The sequence below is a fragment of the Filicampus tigris genome, chromosome 20 (assembly GCF_054856515.1).
Source record: "Filicampus tigris isolate MCC_2025a chromosome 20, RoL_Ftig_1.0, whole genome shotgun sequence".
Taxonomy (NCBI): Eukaryota; Metazoa; Chordata; class Actinopteri; order Syngnathiformes; family Syngnathidae; genus Filicampus; species Filicampus tigris.
Genome location: NC_141236.1, coordinates 14,473,117 through 14,487,894, shown reverse-complemented (window position 1 = coordinate 14,487,894; position 14,778 = coordinate 14,473,117). Strand labels below are relative to the sequence as shown.

The window sequence follows — 14,778 nt, the reverse complement described above, 5'->3', positions numbered from 1 at the left end:
AATTGGGAAGATGAACGGTTGGATGCTTCGTACATAGCAAATTGCCTACATGTATAGCAAAGTTTGACCGTTTGGAGAATCCCTCCCTCCCCCAAGTGTTGACAGGAAATCATAAACAAATTCAGAAGTGGAGAAGCCTTTTGGATCAGAGAGGAAACATCTTCAATAAATAAGAAGAATCCAGTTGCTTCCATTCAACCTTGAGCAAAGACTTTAGCAGTTTCCATTACCTGGACTCTTGTCAGCTTCAAAGGAGATCTGTGTGATGGATCCGTCGTTGTCTGTCAGTATGGTGGCTCCTTCCACTCCTTCCTCGTCCGTGTCGGTGCTTTGCTCGCCATCGGAGTGGACCTCGGCTTCGCCCCCGGGGGATGCCTGCTCCGCGTCGCCGCCGCGGGAAACGGCCAAGTCCGAAAAGGGCACCAGTCCGGCCTTGATGGCGTGAGCGTGGGACTTGCGATGCTTGTAAAGGTTGCTCTTGGTTTTGAAGGAAAAGCCGCAGGGCACGCAAGGGTACGGCCTCTCGCCGGTGTGGGAGCGGATGTGCTTCTTCAGGACGCTGGGCTTGGCGCAGGCTCGGCCGCAGTAGTAACAAATGTACTTTCCAGGCTTTTTGGGTTTTTGCTCCTTTTTGCCGCAACCCTCATCTCCCGGATCGGGGCCCGTCTGGGAATACGGTACAAAGGAGCTGGGTAAACTTGGAGATTTTTGCCGGGGGAACCTCCCTGCCCCCGCCCCGGCCCCGTGGGAGTGAGTGTGTCCCGGGTGTCCCACTGGGTACAGTTCGTCTGACGGCAACTGTCCGGCAAAGGGCCACGCGTGTGCCTCCGGTCCCGGTTGGGGTTTGGCTCCCGAGTGGAAGCGTTCAGTCTGTGGATGCTGAGGGTAGGGTTGGCCCAGCTGGTAGGGGTACCCCCCCGGAAAGCCCTGAGCCAAGGGCCCCTGGGGGTCTTGAGATGGCGGCGGGCCTCCTATTGCCCCGACCAACGAAGGTCCAGATAGCAGCTTCCCGGAGTTCCCGGTGAGGACGTAGTTGCGTTGGGGTGCTGATGCCACGTTGGCGCCGCAGGGCAAACTCTCCCGGTGCCTCGCTGCCGGATCGGCAAAAGTGCTTCGCTTGGCGGTGGCGGAGGGCTCGGACGCCCACTTCCTTTGCAGAGGCATCTTCTCCTTGGTGACGTCCTTATTTGGGCAGCGCCGCCTGCCGCCGCCACCGGCAGCAGACTCGCGATCTTCCATTTGTGAGAAGCGGGAAGCAGGCAGGGGAAGGGCGACGGGCACACGACTCCCGGCGGCTTAGCGAGTCCCAACGCCGTCGGCCATGTTAACCCAACGCTGGATGGCGGCCATTGCGGAAGGAGCGCAGCGGGACGTGGAAACAAAAAGCGGGAACTTTACAAAATAACATCAGACATCTCTTCCCATTTCCTCTTGTTTATTTAGTGTCCAGCTCATTGGAAGGGAGGCGCTTCTGTAGCTGATCTGCGGCGGGGGCACAAAAAAGAACATGTGTGAACATTTGTGTACCTCCCTGTTTGAAATAATGTACAGAGTAAAGCCCCGCTTTCCACATGAGACGGGGCGTGAGCCGTTGCTTTTGGGCTCTTTCCCAAAATGCTCCAAGCCACCACAAGATGGCACCAAAGCCCCGTTGGCACCTCGGCGCCAAGGAACTAGGTCGAAGTGAGGGGATGCACTTCAATCAGGTGGGCCAAAGCTCTGACTAACACAAAAGTAGACTTTCTGTGTCATCTGTAGGCAATTGTAAACGATTGGTCGCAGATTTTCACCAGAGCTCTGTCCCGAGCCGCCACGAATAGCGGCGGGATTCATGGTTTCAAGCGGAAACATACCTCAAACTATCACCTTCAAACACGCTCATACGTAGACGATTTGGTTTGGAAAAAAAACACGCATGGCAAGTGCACGCGCGCGTCGTCGTCGTCGCAAAGTACAAAAATAATGGTTACGGAATCTGCTTCCTTTGTCCACTTGAGCGGCCACTCAGCAGAGCAAGAAGACATTCGGCTGTCTTTGCGCAACCCCTGCAACAACCCAGGCTAAACGTAGGTCTCCCCCATACACAAAGTCGGTGGGCGTAGCCGGAGCGGCTCTCCAGATGCCCTTGACACCAATGATCACTTTCCGATTAGATTGAGCTCCCACTTGAGCCAAGACTGTGGCTTGGGTACAAAAGGCAGAGCCTTTGAGGAAGGTGACGGCTCGGTGCCGTCACGTCACACGTGCTAACTTTTGAAAGTGCTTGTCGGCGAGGCTCGGCGCCGGCGCCTCGGACGCTGGCTCGCACCTGCAACACAACAGAAGCAGCCTGCCGACCGAGGACAACGTTGCGGTTGCGGCAAGCTTCTCTGCAAATGGCAGCGTCTCGCTTTGCTCTATTTGGATTTCTTTCCTTCACACGCTGCATGCGCGCTTTTGCCTGTTCCGCCCACCACCTTCCCTCCCTCCACTGGGTGACTCACGAGCGCACAGCATACCCACGCTGTTCCTAAAAAGACACAAAGGCCGATATAAATAGCTCAGAGGAAGTGACGCGGGAGGATGGTTGTGCAGGGCGCCAGCGTGTGCGCGTGTAGGTGTCCAAAGAAGTTGAAGAGCAAGCCGAGCGTCAGCGTCTTGTTTAGCGCCTCCCCCTTTGAGGTGCGGCTCCCACGCACGCCAACACCAGAGCAAGCTGACAGCGCCGTCCGTCTTTCGACCACAATGAGGAAGGACGCAAAGCGCAAATCAGCAGGCGGAACGAAGAGCTATTTTTAGCTCAATCAACTTCCACCCAACCGGCAACTTCAACTCTTTCCGCGCCTGCCAATTTTGAGCCCTTTTGAGACCGCTCTTCCAAAAATGCCAGACCAACGACCATGTCAACACACAAACAGGCAGGCAAATGAAAGATGGCGCTCTCTGCTGTCATCACACCCAAAAGTTTGGTTTTCCACCGTATTCCTTTTTTAGCAATCAGCTATTTTCAAATTGGCGCAGCAGGGCGCCACATACCAAGTGGAATGTGTGGGATTCCACAGAAACAAACACGGAAAAGGTTTATTTGTTCACTGGACTGGTCGCCAGCCAATGTCAGGGCTCACGTGGACAAACAACGGGCTGGTTGCCAGGCAACAGCATCCGGGCACGTCTCCGAGACAAAACAGAAAGATCGGTCGCCAACGTCAGAGAAACATATCGACGAGTGTCGACCGATCGTTCCGTGCTGCTGGTCCCCCAAATTGAATCGATTGGCAAACGGTTTCACTCGGGTTGGAGTGATTGTCTTTTTTCTTTTCTCTTGGTTCAGGGTGCCCGTCGCCGCTGCCCGCGGCCTTTCCAAGCAGCATCTCCGGCCACGAGGATGTCCGTCGTTGACGTTCTTGATGCTTTGTCATGTTAGCAGATCAATCTTGATGCCGAAGCGCTTCCGATGACGCGCCCGTTGCCTCTTGGGACGCTTTGTACGTCTGCGGCGACGGCGAGTGGCCGCGCAAGCGAGGCGCGGCTACGAATGGCGCGGCCCGCCGCTGCTCGCAGGTGGCAACAAAGAAGCCAAGTGGCTGGTCTCCAAAATGCAAGATGGGCTTCATGTGCCACACGCGCACACAAAAGCAGCCTTGGTCTGTCCCAGCGCTTGTGTGGTCAGACAGCGTTTCAAGCGTTTTAAAAGGCCTTACTAATGCTTTCCATTCACTGATTCACTTCTTTAGACGGGAGAAGAGGAGGGAGCCGCGGGGGCGGGGGCCGTGGGAGGAGGGGGGGGGGGTCAATGGCACGAGCCAGGCGGGGGGGGGGGGGCAACAGAGCGTGGCTGGCACCACGTTCTTTCTTTGGGAATCACTTCATGTTCCACTTCATGTTCCAGTTTGTTCATCTGTGTGTGATGTGAATCATCATGCGGCACACTGCCGCACACTGTCAACCGCATACAAATGTCAAGTCATTTCCAACTTTGTCCCATTAGGCGATTCAGTCATTTAAAAAAAAAAAAGCATCATATTAGCGGAATAAAGTGGTGTTCTTTCCAGAATAAAGGCAGAAGATGATCAGATGAAGTCATACAAAAAAGGAGCATATCATTGCAAGAATAAATTGGTCCGACCCAAAAAAAAAAAAAAAGCCTCCCTATGGCTGGTTTGGACGCAGCCAGCTCTATTTTGGTCGACAGGCACACGTGCACTTGGCATAGAAAGTGGCACATCCTCATTTTGTTGCTGGGGCGAGTCGAGTCGAGCCTGTTTGGCAATTTGGCGCAGCGCGTCGGCATTTTCCATGACACCTGACAATCGGGTGAGGGACAGTCGACCTTGTGGAATTTCGCCGGCTGTGGCGCAGGTGGTGAGCGTGATTGCGGTGGATTTAACGGAGGCGCACGCAGACCGATTGTGAGCGCCGCTGCGTGTGCGGTGGATGTCATCGCATTTCACTCATGCAAATGACAAGAGCGCGCGTCGGTCCCTCGCAATCGTGGTCAAAATCGATTCATTGAACGAAAGATCATCTTCAGTGAATGATCATATTCCACTATGGGTGGGGCGCTTGTCGCACATTGACGCACGATCGGGCTAGAAGGCAGTCTCCATAGCACCGGCAAAGAGGAGATCTTGCACTTCCTCCGAAACGTACTTTGCACGTGGCGAGCTCCCGCAGGACCTTGCGCGGGGCCTCGCGCCATGCAGCCGGCGCGTCCCTCCGCCAATTTGGACTTATAGGGAGCGAAGGGAGACGCTTCCATTGGATGGCAAAGGAGTCGGCCGTGTTCCCTCCCGCAGCGGCGCAAAGGCCCCTTTCTAGCTGAGCCCGTCGACCAAAATGCCAAAAGGAAGAAACGGCGCACGATAACGTCGGACTGCGCTCGGCGCTCAACTCGTAAAGTTGACCAAAAGGAACACGCGGAGCGTCGTCAACCACACGTCAGCCTTCTTTCGGAATTCAGGCGGTTCCGTCCCAACAACGTGGGCTCTCATTTCTTCTCGTCTCGCGGCTGCAAAATTGCGCCCGTTGGCCACTTTGGCTCTGAGGGAACGTCTCCTCCTGGAGAGCAAAATCAAAACATGCTTTAGGAAGACGCCGGCCTGCCAAGCAGGCGCCAGCCGGCCTCCAAAAGGCCAAATGAGCTTTTGAGCGGCGGCGCAGTCCCAAAAGGTGGCGGTGGCCGCACACCACAGGACCTTTGTCACCTTTTTTGCTTTTGCCAGCGGCCACACTGAATCCGAACAATCAATGAAATGAAAGCAACGCGTGGCCCTAGATGCCACAATAAGCTGCGGGTTTTGGAGAAAAAGAAAAGAAAAGAAAAGAAGCAAATTCAGATTTCTGGCGTGAAAGCAAGCTGCAAACATGCATTTGGTCAAAGTTGAAAAAATATGCTGGGCATGGACGAGGTTGCCGCCAGCTTGTCTGTGAACTTTGTGTTTGTAGACCACTGCAATGACAGCGGGATGCCTGTAGGTGGCAGCGTTGCATCGCTTTGGATTTGAGAGCGGCGCAAGATGGCAAATATTAAGCGCCGAATCTCAGCGAGCCAAACGTGGACCGTTTCGCAATCTTTACACTTCATGGCCAAACGTTACGTAACTTTGTGTGCAAAGCGGACCCATCCAAAAACAACAACAACAACAAAAACAATCATTAAGAGTAAGTCACACTAAGCCATGTTTTGTTTCAACGCCCGGCTGTCAATCAGAGTGCGTTGCCGTGGAAACGCATGCCACAGGAGACCCACAACAAGGAGACGCAAATGAAGAAGAAAAAAAAGACTTGAGTGGGTGCCAGATGAATCGAATGAACTTCATCTGAACTCAGAATGAGCGCGCACGCACACTCAAGACTGTAGACGGCACAGGTAGGAAGTCGACTACGCGGCTGGATATTTTGGTTTGACAAATGTATATGTGAGTGTGTGTGTGTGTGTGTGTGTGTGGGAGGTGGCAGCACCGGCAGCTGTGTGTGCACGCGTGTGCGTGCGTGCGTGTTCCCATGTGTGTGCGCGTGGGAGTAGGAAGTAGTCGGCGTGCCAAGGTCACAGTTGCCGAGCGCTTGTTATAAAAGCTTCCGTTGCACAATTCGCCGCGCTCCACGCATGTTCCGAGGCCGAAGCCTTTGCCGAAGGTCGATTGCATCGCTCGCTGCGCTGCGTTCAAAATACGCAGCCGGGGCTGCACCATCGATCGAATTTTAATCGGCATCACGACTGCCACTCATCAACGAACCCGATTGTTGGCGATGACTTGCGGTTCCAAAACGCGGGCTATCTAATGCTGACCGCCGGGGGGGGCGACGGCACGCTTGAGGCTTGACGAAATTGCAAGCTTGCGCGCATTCCCGTGTCGTCGCCGATTGATTTGTGTGACCACAATCAGCCCACAAGAACAAAACTGTTGCCAAAGGAGGCGGAGGCCCCTAAAAAGTCTACACACCCCTCTTCAAAAGACAGGTTAGACTGTGACGGGCAAAAGTGTGACCAAGACAAATGATTTTAAAAGGTGTTTTTTTTGGTTAAATCTCTTCGTTATAACCTGCAACCTGCACAACTCCGTTCAACTAAAGTGTCCAGACTGTTGAATTCAGTTGTAAGCGCGAGGACGTCGCGCTTGCGCGGCAGCAATCAGCCAAGTCAAGTGAAGCGGCCGCCACAAAGTCAGCTGCCACCTTTGAAAGCACCTCCGAGTGAGCCGCGATCAATTGCAGCCGTTCCAGTCGGCTTTTCCGGCCACAAGTCTTGCCGCTCACGAAAGTTGTCGTCAGAGGAAAAAATTGCAAGTCATTGAAAAAAACAAAAAAAGATTTTGGAACTATATTTGGCAATTTTCAGATGATTTGCTCGGTCAAGGGAAGAACAGACTTGTCCGCCAGGACGACAGGAACAGCCCCCAAAGTTTGGAGAGGACTTCACGCCAAAGTGGAACTTTGGGAGAGAAGGGAGTGCGTCCAAATAGGGAAAAAGCGGCAGCGGCAGCAAAATGTGCAAAATGTGCTGCCGCTGCCGCCGGGTGTTGAGACGCAAGAATGATGACGCAACGAGACACAAATGTGGCTTGTTTTCACTTCAGAATGTTCCAGGCTTGGAATAACTTCCTGCTAGAACGCTGCGCACGCCCGCCCGCCCGCCTGCGCGCGCGCGATGTGAGATTGTGTTCTTGCTGTCCTGCCAGCTTGGACTGAGTTCTCACCCACGCACGCACGCACACGCAAGCTGCACTTCCAGTCGGAAGCAGCAATTAGCGGAGCAGCGACCGAGCCCCTTGAAAAAGGTCCATGTCGCGTGTCGCGCACGGACGACAGCATCTGCATGTCCGCTTTCCATTTAGGAGAGCGCGCGCCTCGGTGGAGGAGGGGGCGGGGGCGGGGGCGGGCAGCGGGAGCGGGGCGGCGGGTGAATCGAGGTGAGGAGGGGAAAACAGGCGTCCTGTTGGTGTAAATTGCCAGTGGAAAAGAGAAGGCAGTCATATTTTCCACAGAGCCGCTGGGCCAGCCTTGAAACTATTACACGCGCCGCGTGCGCGCGCACTCGCGCGCGCGGCTTCATTGGATTTTCCACAACAGTGTGCAGAATCCTCCAGGAAGCCCGATGGACGCAGGAAAGGGTACGCTTGTTTTGCGGACGCCGGCCGGACACTTTTGCAGCAGCAGCTCGCTCACGCACGTGCCGGCCTCTTTGAAATGTGCAGCTTGCCGAATGAAATGTCGGCCAAATGTGCACTGAACGAGCCTGGCAAGCAACTGCCAATCTCCGTCACACCAGGTGCGGCCGGCCAGGCTTTTCAACGCTGCCACGACACCGAGGCGCTCTAAAGCAGACGTGCTGGCGCCAAGCACTGCATGAGGACACACTCGCAGCCCACAACGAGGCGCTCTAAAGCGGCCGTGGCAGCCCAACGGCCCGTTCCACACGCTGACTGTCAAGTGCGCGGGACTTTGAAAAAAAAAATACAAAATCAAAAAAAAAGAATTTCCCCCTTTCCTGGTTCTTCTGCATGCCTTTCTCTGTGTGACATGTGCTCGGGGCCAACAATGAGGCGCTCTAAAGATGTCGTTAACAGCCCGAGTGGCTTTTTAAAACGAGTGATGACTTCTTTTCAAAAATACCTTTGCAGTGAGCGCATGCAGGGAAGGAGTGAATGATTTGAGGCCCGACTCCTGAATGACTGCGAAGGGAATTTTGCTGGATGTTTTGGTCGACTTTCAAGTCCACTGGACTGCGTAAGGTACGAGTGAATGATTCTCAACAGAGCTTTTGTCCCGTGATGTCATGTTGGGATGTCACATCCCAAATTGTTGAAGAAGCTCTGGACGGAAGCAAACGCTCAGACGTTGGCAGGCTGCGCCCAAGCGCTCCTTTTGCTGGACACTGTTGGGGTGGTGCAAAAGAAGCGCTCCTTAAGTTGAGATGATTGTCAGGAGCCCAAAAAGATGGGAGGAGCTTGACGGGAAGCGGCGAGCCAGCGAGCGAGCGAGCGTCCCAGACGTCCGATGACATCACGCTGCAGGGGCAGTAAGAAAAATGAGGACTGCTGTGATTTAGCAGCCATAAACGCCGTCAGATGTTTGGCTGGCTCCGCGGAGGGGGGGGGGGGATAGCTTCTGCTGGGGGGCGGGGGGGAATGGCTTCTGCTCATGTCATTCCCACAACGTGACAAGCGTGCCTTGTAACCAAAATGAACACGGCTGCCACCCCCTCCAAAAAAAAATATTTGTGGTATTTTTTTTTCAAAAAATGAAAATACAAAAATAAATATTTGAGTTTTTTTTTTTTTTTTTTTAAGTCAGTGACTGTCAGCTGTTTTCAAAGCTGAGCTTTCCGTTTTGGAGCACCAGGACCCGCACAATATTGTCTTCCGTGATAATACTGGCAAAACAACAAACAGAAACAAAAAAAATGCATTTTGGACGCGTTTTGTGCTTGCAATTTGGTTTTGGGGCTGACGCACACGCACGCGCGCAACATTACAGGCTGGTGCTTCTGATTAAAAAGAACCCAACCCAGAATCTGGAGCGACAAACGTTGTGATCCGCTTTATGTGTGTGTGTGTGTGTGAACGCAACAGATGCGAGTCAGACAAAAGCACACACGCGCACACAAACTGGAACAAAATCTGCCAGCCCACATTCGGAATCGAGTTGTCTTTATTCAATCGTGTGTGTGTGTGTGTGTGTGTACTTTGGTGCGCGGAGGCGGCAGGTGAACGGCTACTGTCTCCAACGTCCGCCATGTATGCTGCCGTCTCACCCACACCATTTGGGTCTCCTCTCACATCCGATGAGCAGCGGGTAGGTAGGAGGTGTGCGCGTGCGTGTGCGCGTGCGTGTGCGCGTGCGTGTGCGCCAAACATCCCGAAGTAAAAAGTCTCGCGAGCACAGATGGCTGGAAAGGAAACCATAAAACACTTCCCATCGCCGCCGCATGTTTTCTTGGGCTTTGGATTTTTGCCTGCCCAGGCCCCGAAGTCTGCGAATGGACCAAGGTTCCGATCGCCTGCCCGAGTTGTCGAACCCTCGTTTGTTGGACTGTTTTGTTTTTTTTGTTGTTGTTGTTGTTTTCTTTTTTTTTCATTTTTTGAGCGTCCGCGAAGGTCTGCTGGTCTTCATTTCCACGTCGCTAAATCACGTCTGACTTTTCCATTCCGCCGCCACCGAAACGTCTCTTTTTTGCGGCCATCAATCTTTCTTTTTTGGCTTCCTCCGGGGCCGGCGACCATCCCTCACCTTCCGCCTTGCTCAAATTCATCACGCCGGTCGTTAACCAAGCTCGGCGCCGTTAATTCATCAGCGTTGCGCCGTAATGAGCACCGGCGACCCGTTCAAGCTGTTTGGCGCATAATTAGCCGCCGGCGGGCCCGACAAGACCATTAGGTGGGACGAGACGACCTGCCGCTCTAATGGGACCGCTCAAATATTTATTATCATATTTATAGGCCGGGAAGAACGGCACCGAAGCGAGATAAGACTCCGTGGACAGCGCAAAGTGTGCCGTTGCGCTTTTCAGCTGACACAAAGTCAAAAGTAGTGACGGCCTTTCCGGCTCGGAAAGGCGAATCTCGCTCCAACGCGCTTTATGTCGCGTGCTACGCGCCCGTGATGAGTCATCGATGTGCCGAAAGCGTGACGCAATGCATACGTGACGCGACGTACGGCGCCCGCTCGGACGGGCCTGCGACGTCACAGACAACGCGCAGTTGGCCTGACTGACGAGACCGTTTTCGGACCGTTATGAACCCGAATGGCGCGTTTGGGCGAGCGAAGGCGCATACGTTTGGACTTGGGGGGGAAAAAAAAAAAAAAGTAAAAAGATGACGCGTCTGCAGCACCCTCCCGAGGTACCGGGTTCCAATTTGGGCCCCCGGCCAGACAGCCCGCCCGTCCCCGTGCTCGGGTGGTTAGCAGGTTAGCTTGAGTCCAAATCGAGACATTGGCTGAGCGGCCCGGGTAGAGCTCGCTGTCGGATTGCGCAATTCCCGGCGGCCGATCTTCTCCGCAGGATTGGATGGCCACTGAGGAATTCCATGGAAAGAATTCCAACAGAGCCGCGCGCACGGTGACATCATCGACGCGCTCGCACAACGCGGCCGCGCCATCGCATTCGAGTTTGAGAGAGAAGTCACGTCGCCGCGAAGGAGGACGACGAACGAGGATGAAGACGATTGAGGAATGAACAGAGAAAAGAGGGAAGCAAGGAAGCGGGTCTCAATCAAGGCGGACTTGAGGGATTGGGCGGAACCAGATGGGAAACACATGCTCTCACATACACGCACGCACGCACACACATACGCTGATGACCTCTTGACACCAGATGGAGAGATGACACACGCAATCTGTCAGGCATCTTATTTCCACTGTCGCCAGGAATGCGCGGCATGCTGGGTAACGGAGGCCTGGGTGGCCTGCTGCCTCCATCGTCAGCGTCAGCATCGTCATCGTCATCGTCATCGTCATCGTCGTCGTCGTCGTCGTCGTCGTCGTCGTCGTCGTCGTCGTCGTCGTCGTCGTCGTCGTCGTCGTCGTCGTCATCGTCATCGTCATCGTCGTCATCGTCATCGTCATCGCCATTATCATCATCATCCCAGGTCCGACCCTCCTCATCATTTCACATGGCCCACCCAAGAAAATCACGATTGGTCTACTCGCTGACATCTGGCCCGACATCGCAAGTTGTGATGAAAAAAACAAAAGAAAGAAAAACGATTTTTCTTTTGACAGTGACTCCAACACAAATTGACCAAACTATTTTCTGTCATTTCAAAAGGAGTCATTCGTCACCTCATTGCATGTCTGCAACAACACGATGGGATGACGGACGTTTGATTTGGTCGTCTGAGCGAAGCCGTCAAAACGCAAATGAAAGTTTGACACTGCTGGTCGACTTTGTTTCGAAAATTGAGCAACTGCAAGTGGGCTAACTCCAGTTGTTGTCATTTTGAAGTGACGCACAGAAATGAATGGTGGAGGCCGTTTGAGTTTGGGTGCCATCCCACTGCAGGCCACCAGGTGGCGGCACACTATTTGGTTGGACGCCACATTGATGAAAACAAGCTCAGCCTTCGGTTTGTTGCGTTGCGTCGCGCGTTCCATTCCTTGCACTGATTTGCGATTGCGGCGGCGGTCTGAAACATAAGCCCCGCCCACCACGGAGGGGACGGATTTGACGGCCCTTTGGACCTAAATGACTATTGCGCTCAACTTGGAGTGGCAGCCATCAAACTTGAAATCACTCCCTGCAAAATGCCCAAAATGGAGTTAGCCCACTCGAAGCTGCTGAATTGTCGGGACATTGCGAGCGAAGCAAAGTTCAACGGCTTCCGATTTCAAATCTGCTTCGCCGTCCATGTTTGCGCGTCACGGCGCTCGGAAGAAACATTTTCACCCCTCGGGGCCGCCCTACCTCCGATTTGTATCCCATTGTGTCATTCATTGGGTCGTACAAAAATGCCATTTCCAAATCCCCGCACGGCGAGAACACAATTCAAAGGTTGAACGTCACGGAATTATCCGAGCGCGGGAAGCCGCATCAGCCGCGTCGACGCGCGCGTCGATGTCACGCGTGGCCGAATCACAAAAAGTCTGGTCACGGCTAACTCCCCCAAGGTGTGTGACGACTCAACAGCCAAAAGTCAAACTTGTTGTGCAAGACGGTCAAACTTTTGACACGTACGTGAGTCAGCGCAGTCCTTCTGGTAAAAAGGGGGACGGCCTGATGGGAAATACGTCGACAAGGCCACGCGCACGCGCGCACACGCACAAACACACCAACGCAGACGTTTTGTCAGGCCTTTTGGCGCTTTTGCTCCGGATTGGAGGACGTTTTTGTCGTCTCACCTACACAAAACATCGACACGCGTTCACGAAAACTGGCAGCAAAGACAAAGAACATTGGGGCAAAAGTATTGGGGGGCACATGGGAAGACTTTTTTTTTTTTATGGGTTTGGGGCCAGAAAAGCGAGAAGTGAAACCAAAAGTGAAGACACTTTGGACAAAGGTTTTGGGACACAGAAATGCTGAAAATCAACAAAAGTTTTTTTTCCCAAAAAGGGCAGTTTGGAGAGATTTGCGACAAAAAAAGAAGCAAAAAGTGAAAACATTTCGGGGGGAAAAAAATGAGGGGACATAGACAGGAAACGGAAGTAGAAAAAAAGATGGACGGAGGAAGTGATGTAGAGAAAATTTCCACAAACGCATTTGAAAGGTACAAAAAGCCTTTTTCTCAAGTGCAATTCGGGGAAAAGGTTTTGGGACACAAACAGGAAGTCAAAGTGCAGAAGACGACGAGCTCGCTCACGGAATGAGTTCAAGTACCGATTGCAGCTTTCCGGAGCTCGACGCTGGCCTCCGAACGGCCGCTCGAGTATTTTGGTGGCGTTGCGTCAAGCTAAGGCAACCCGCGAGCGCGCGCGCGCGCGGCTCGTAAATTTAGACGGCAGCCGATGACAGCCGCAGTGGACGCGAGCACGAGTCGACCTCGGCCGAACATCTGGAAGTGAATGAGAGCGCCTCAAAAACGTCAGGAGGTAAATCACTCGACAACGCCGGCGCACAACGAGCGGCTCTTACTTGCGCGGGCGCGCGGTGGGCGAGCTCTCGGCGGCGGACGTGTGACTTGGGCGGGCCGGGCGCTTTGCAAGCGGGAGCGTAATTGAGCTGCGGCAAGAATGTTTGCTTTACGGCCCGCTTGAGTTCCATTTCGGCCTGCGGTCGCTCGCTGGCCCGCTGGCATTCCAGTTGGCTCCTCTCTTTTGCACGTTGTTTGCTTTTTCCGGGAGGCGGAACAACAAGTGCAAAGAAGCGGCCTGGTGGCGCGCATCATCGCGGCGAAGCCCCGCCCACAAAAGTCCAACCGAGAAGCGACGTCGACTTGCACTTGACAGCGGGGCCCCATGCAGCTCATGTCAGCGGCTTTTTTGACAGGCGTTTGCCATTCCAGCCCATGTCGGCCATCTTTTCTTTTCTTTTTTTCTCCTTCTCGCAATGCACACATGCGGGCACCGTTTGCAGCTTCCACACCGGGATGCTCCGGCACACTTTTTTCACAGCCGTACCACTTTGACGAGTCAAGTCTTGATGGACAACGGCCGAGAGCATTTTGATATCCAAAACGAGCCATTGAACAAAAGTGACTTCACATGGATGATGGGAAGTGGAAAAGGTGAACTAAGGCTGGCACGGGCCCGATAGCGAACGCCGGCGCATCCCGACCGTCGGGCTTCAAAATTTGTCCATCCGGCAACGTCTTGACGTTTGTCTTCCGCATCAGCCGAGCCGAGATTGGCCGCCGCGTCGTTCTCTTCGCCTCAAAAGCTGTGCTGTGCTGAGCTGAGCGCGAATCTAAAGCCACGCGGCAGCGCCATCTACTGGCATCCGGCGGTCGGGACGCCCCGTTTCGGTGGCAAGCGCACCACGACGGATGACATTTTGTTTTCGAGGCAGGGCGTCGTTGCGTCCGCGGCTGGCTTCGTACGGCCGCCCCCCCAAGGCCGCGGCAGCAAATGGGCCGTCGAGCGCTGCGCGTTGTTGGAGCTTGGTGGGCGTCAGCATGATTGACCAAAAAAAAAAAGAACAAAAAAAAAAAAGCATTCAAGTGGAGCATTGCTGGCACAAGCGCTCACGCTGGCGTTCTCGCTGGTGTTTATGAGGCGCGCATACTTCATCACAGCCACTAAATCCACATTGCGCAACCCACGCCGATACGGAGACACCAGAGCGCCGTTTCGGCCGCATCGACCTCGTCTGCCGCTTTTGTTTGACAAGCGAAAGAGAGACGCAGACATAGCTGACAAAACGATGACGCCAAATCACGCATTTTGTTGCACTTGCCTGCTTTTTTAGTCACATGACAAACTACTTGGGTAGACCTTTTCAATAAAGGGAAGAGCGCTCCAAAAATTCAAAAACATGAATGCAATTTGTATTAGAAAACATGCAAGCGGCTCACCGTCGTTGGCAGCCTGCCAACACGCCGACGACACGTCGACGACACGTCGACGACACGCTCGGCAGTCGCAAACATGCGCAACCTTCATCATCATCGTCATGCTGACCTCAACTGGCCTGGCTCTTCTGGCGGCGCTGACAGTAAGCCGGCCGGCCGGCCATGATGACGTCATGGGAGCAGAACGCAATGAGCCGTAACCATGGCAACCGTCAACAGAACTCCTCACCGGCGACAAGCATGCACAACGCTCAAACTCTCGGACTCCGCACAATGTTCTCAAGAAGTAGGTCACCGGTGGGGGAGCTAGTGGAGAGAGGTGCGGGGGTTTGGGGGCTAGAGTTTTAGCTCGCTC

The 14,778-nt window shown here is 53.9% G+C and overlaps 1 protein-coding gene across 2 annotated transcripts in view; it reads right to left on the bottom strand.

The window, feature by feature from the left end:
* hivep2a (HIVEP zinc finger 2a) overlaps positions 1 to 14,778 on the bottom strand; it is a 43,718-nt gene that overhangs the window by 13,314 nt on the left and 15,626 nt on the right. For both annotated transcript variants that reach the window (XM_086019355.1, XM_086019356.1), the window contains one exon: positions 231 to 1,482. In XM_086019355.1, coding sequence (XP_085875481.1) covers positions 231 to 1,239 — 1,009 coding nt within the window. In that variant the 5' untranslated portion in view covers positions 1,240 to 1,482. The remainder of the gene's footprint in view (positions 1 to 230; positions 1,483 to 14,778) is intronic.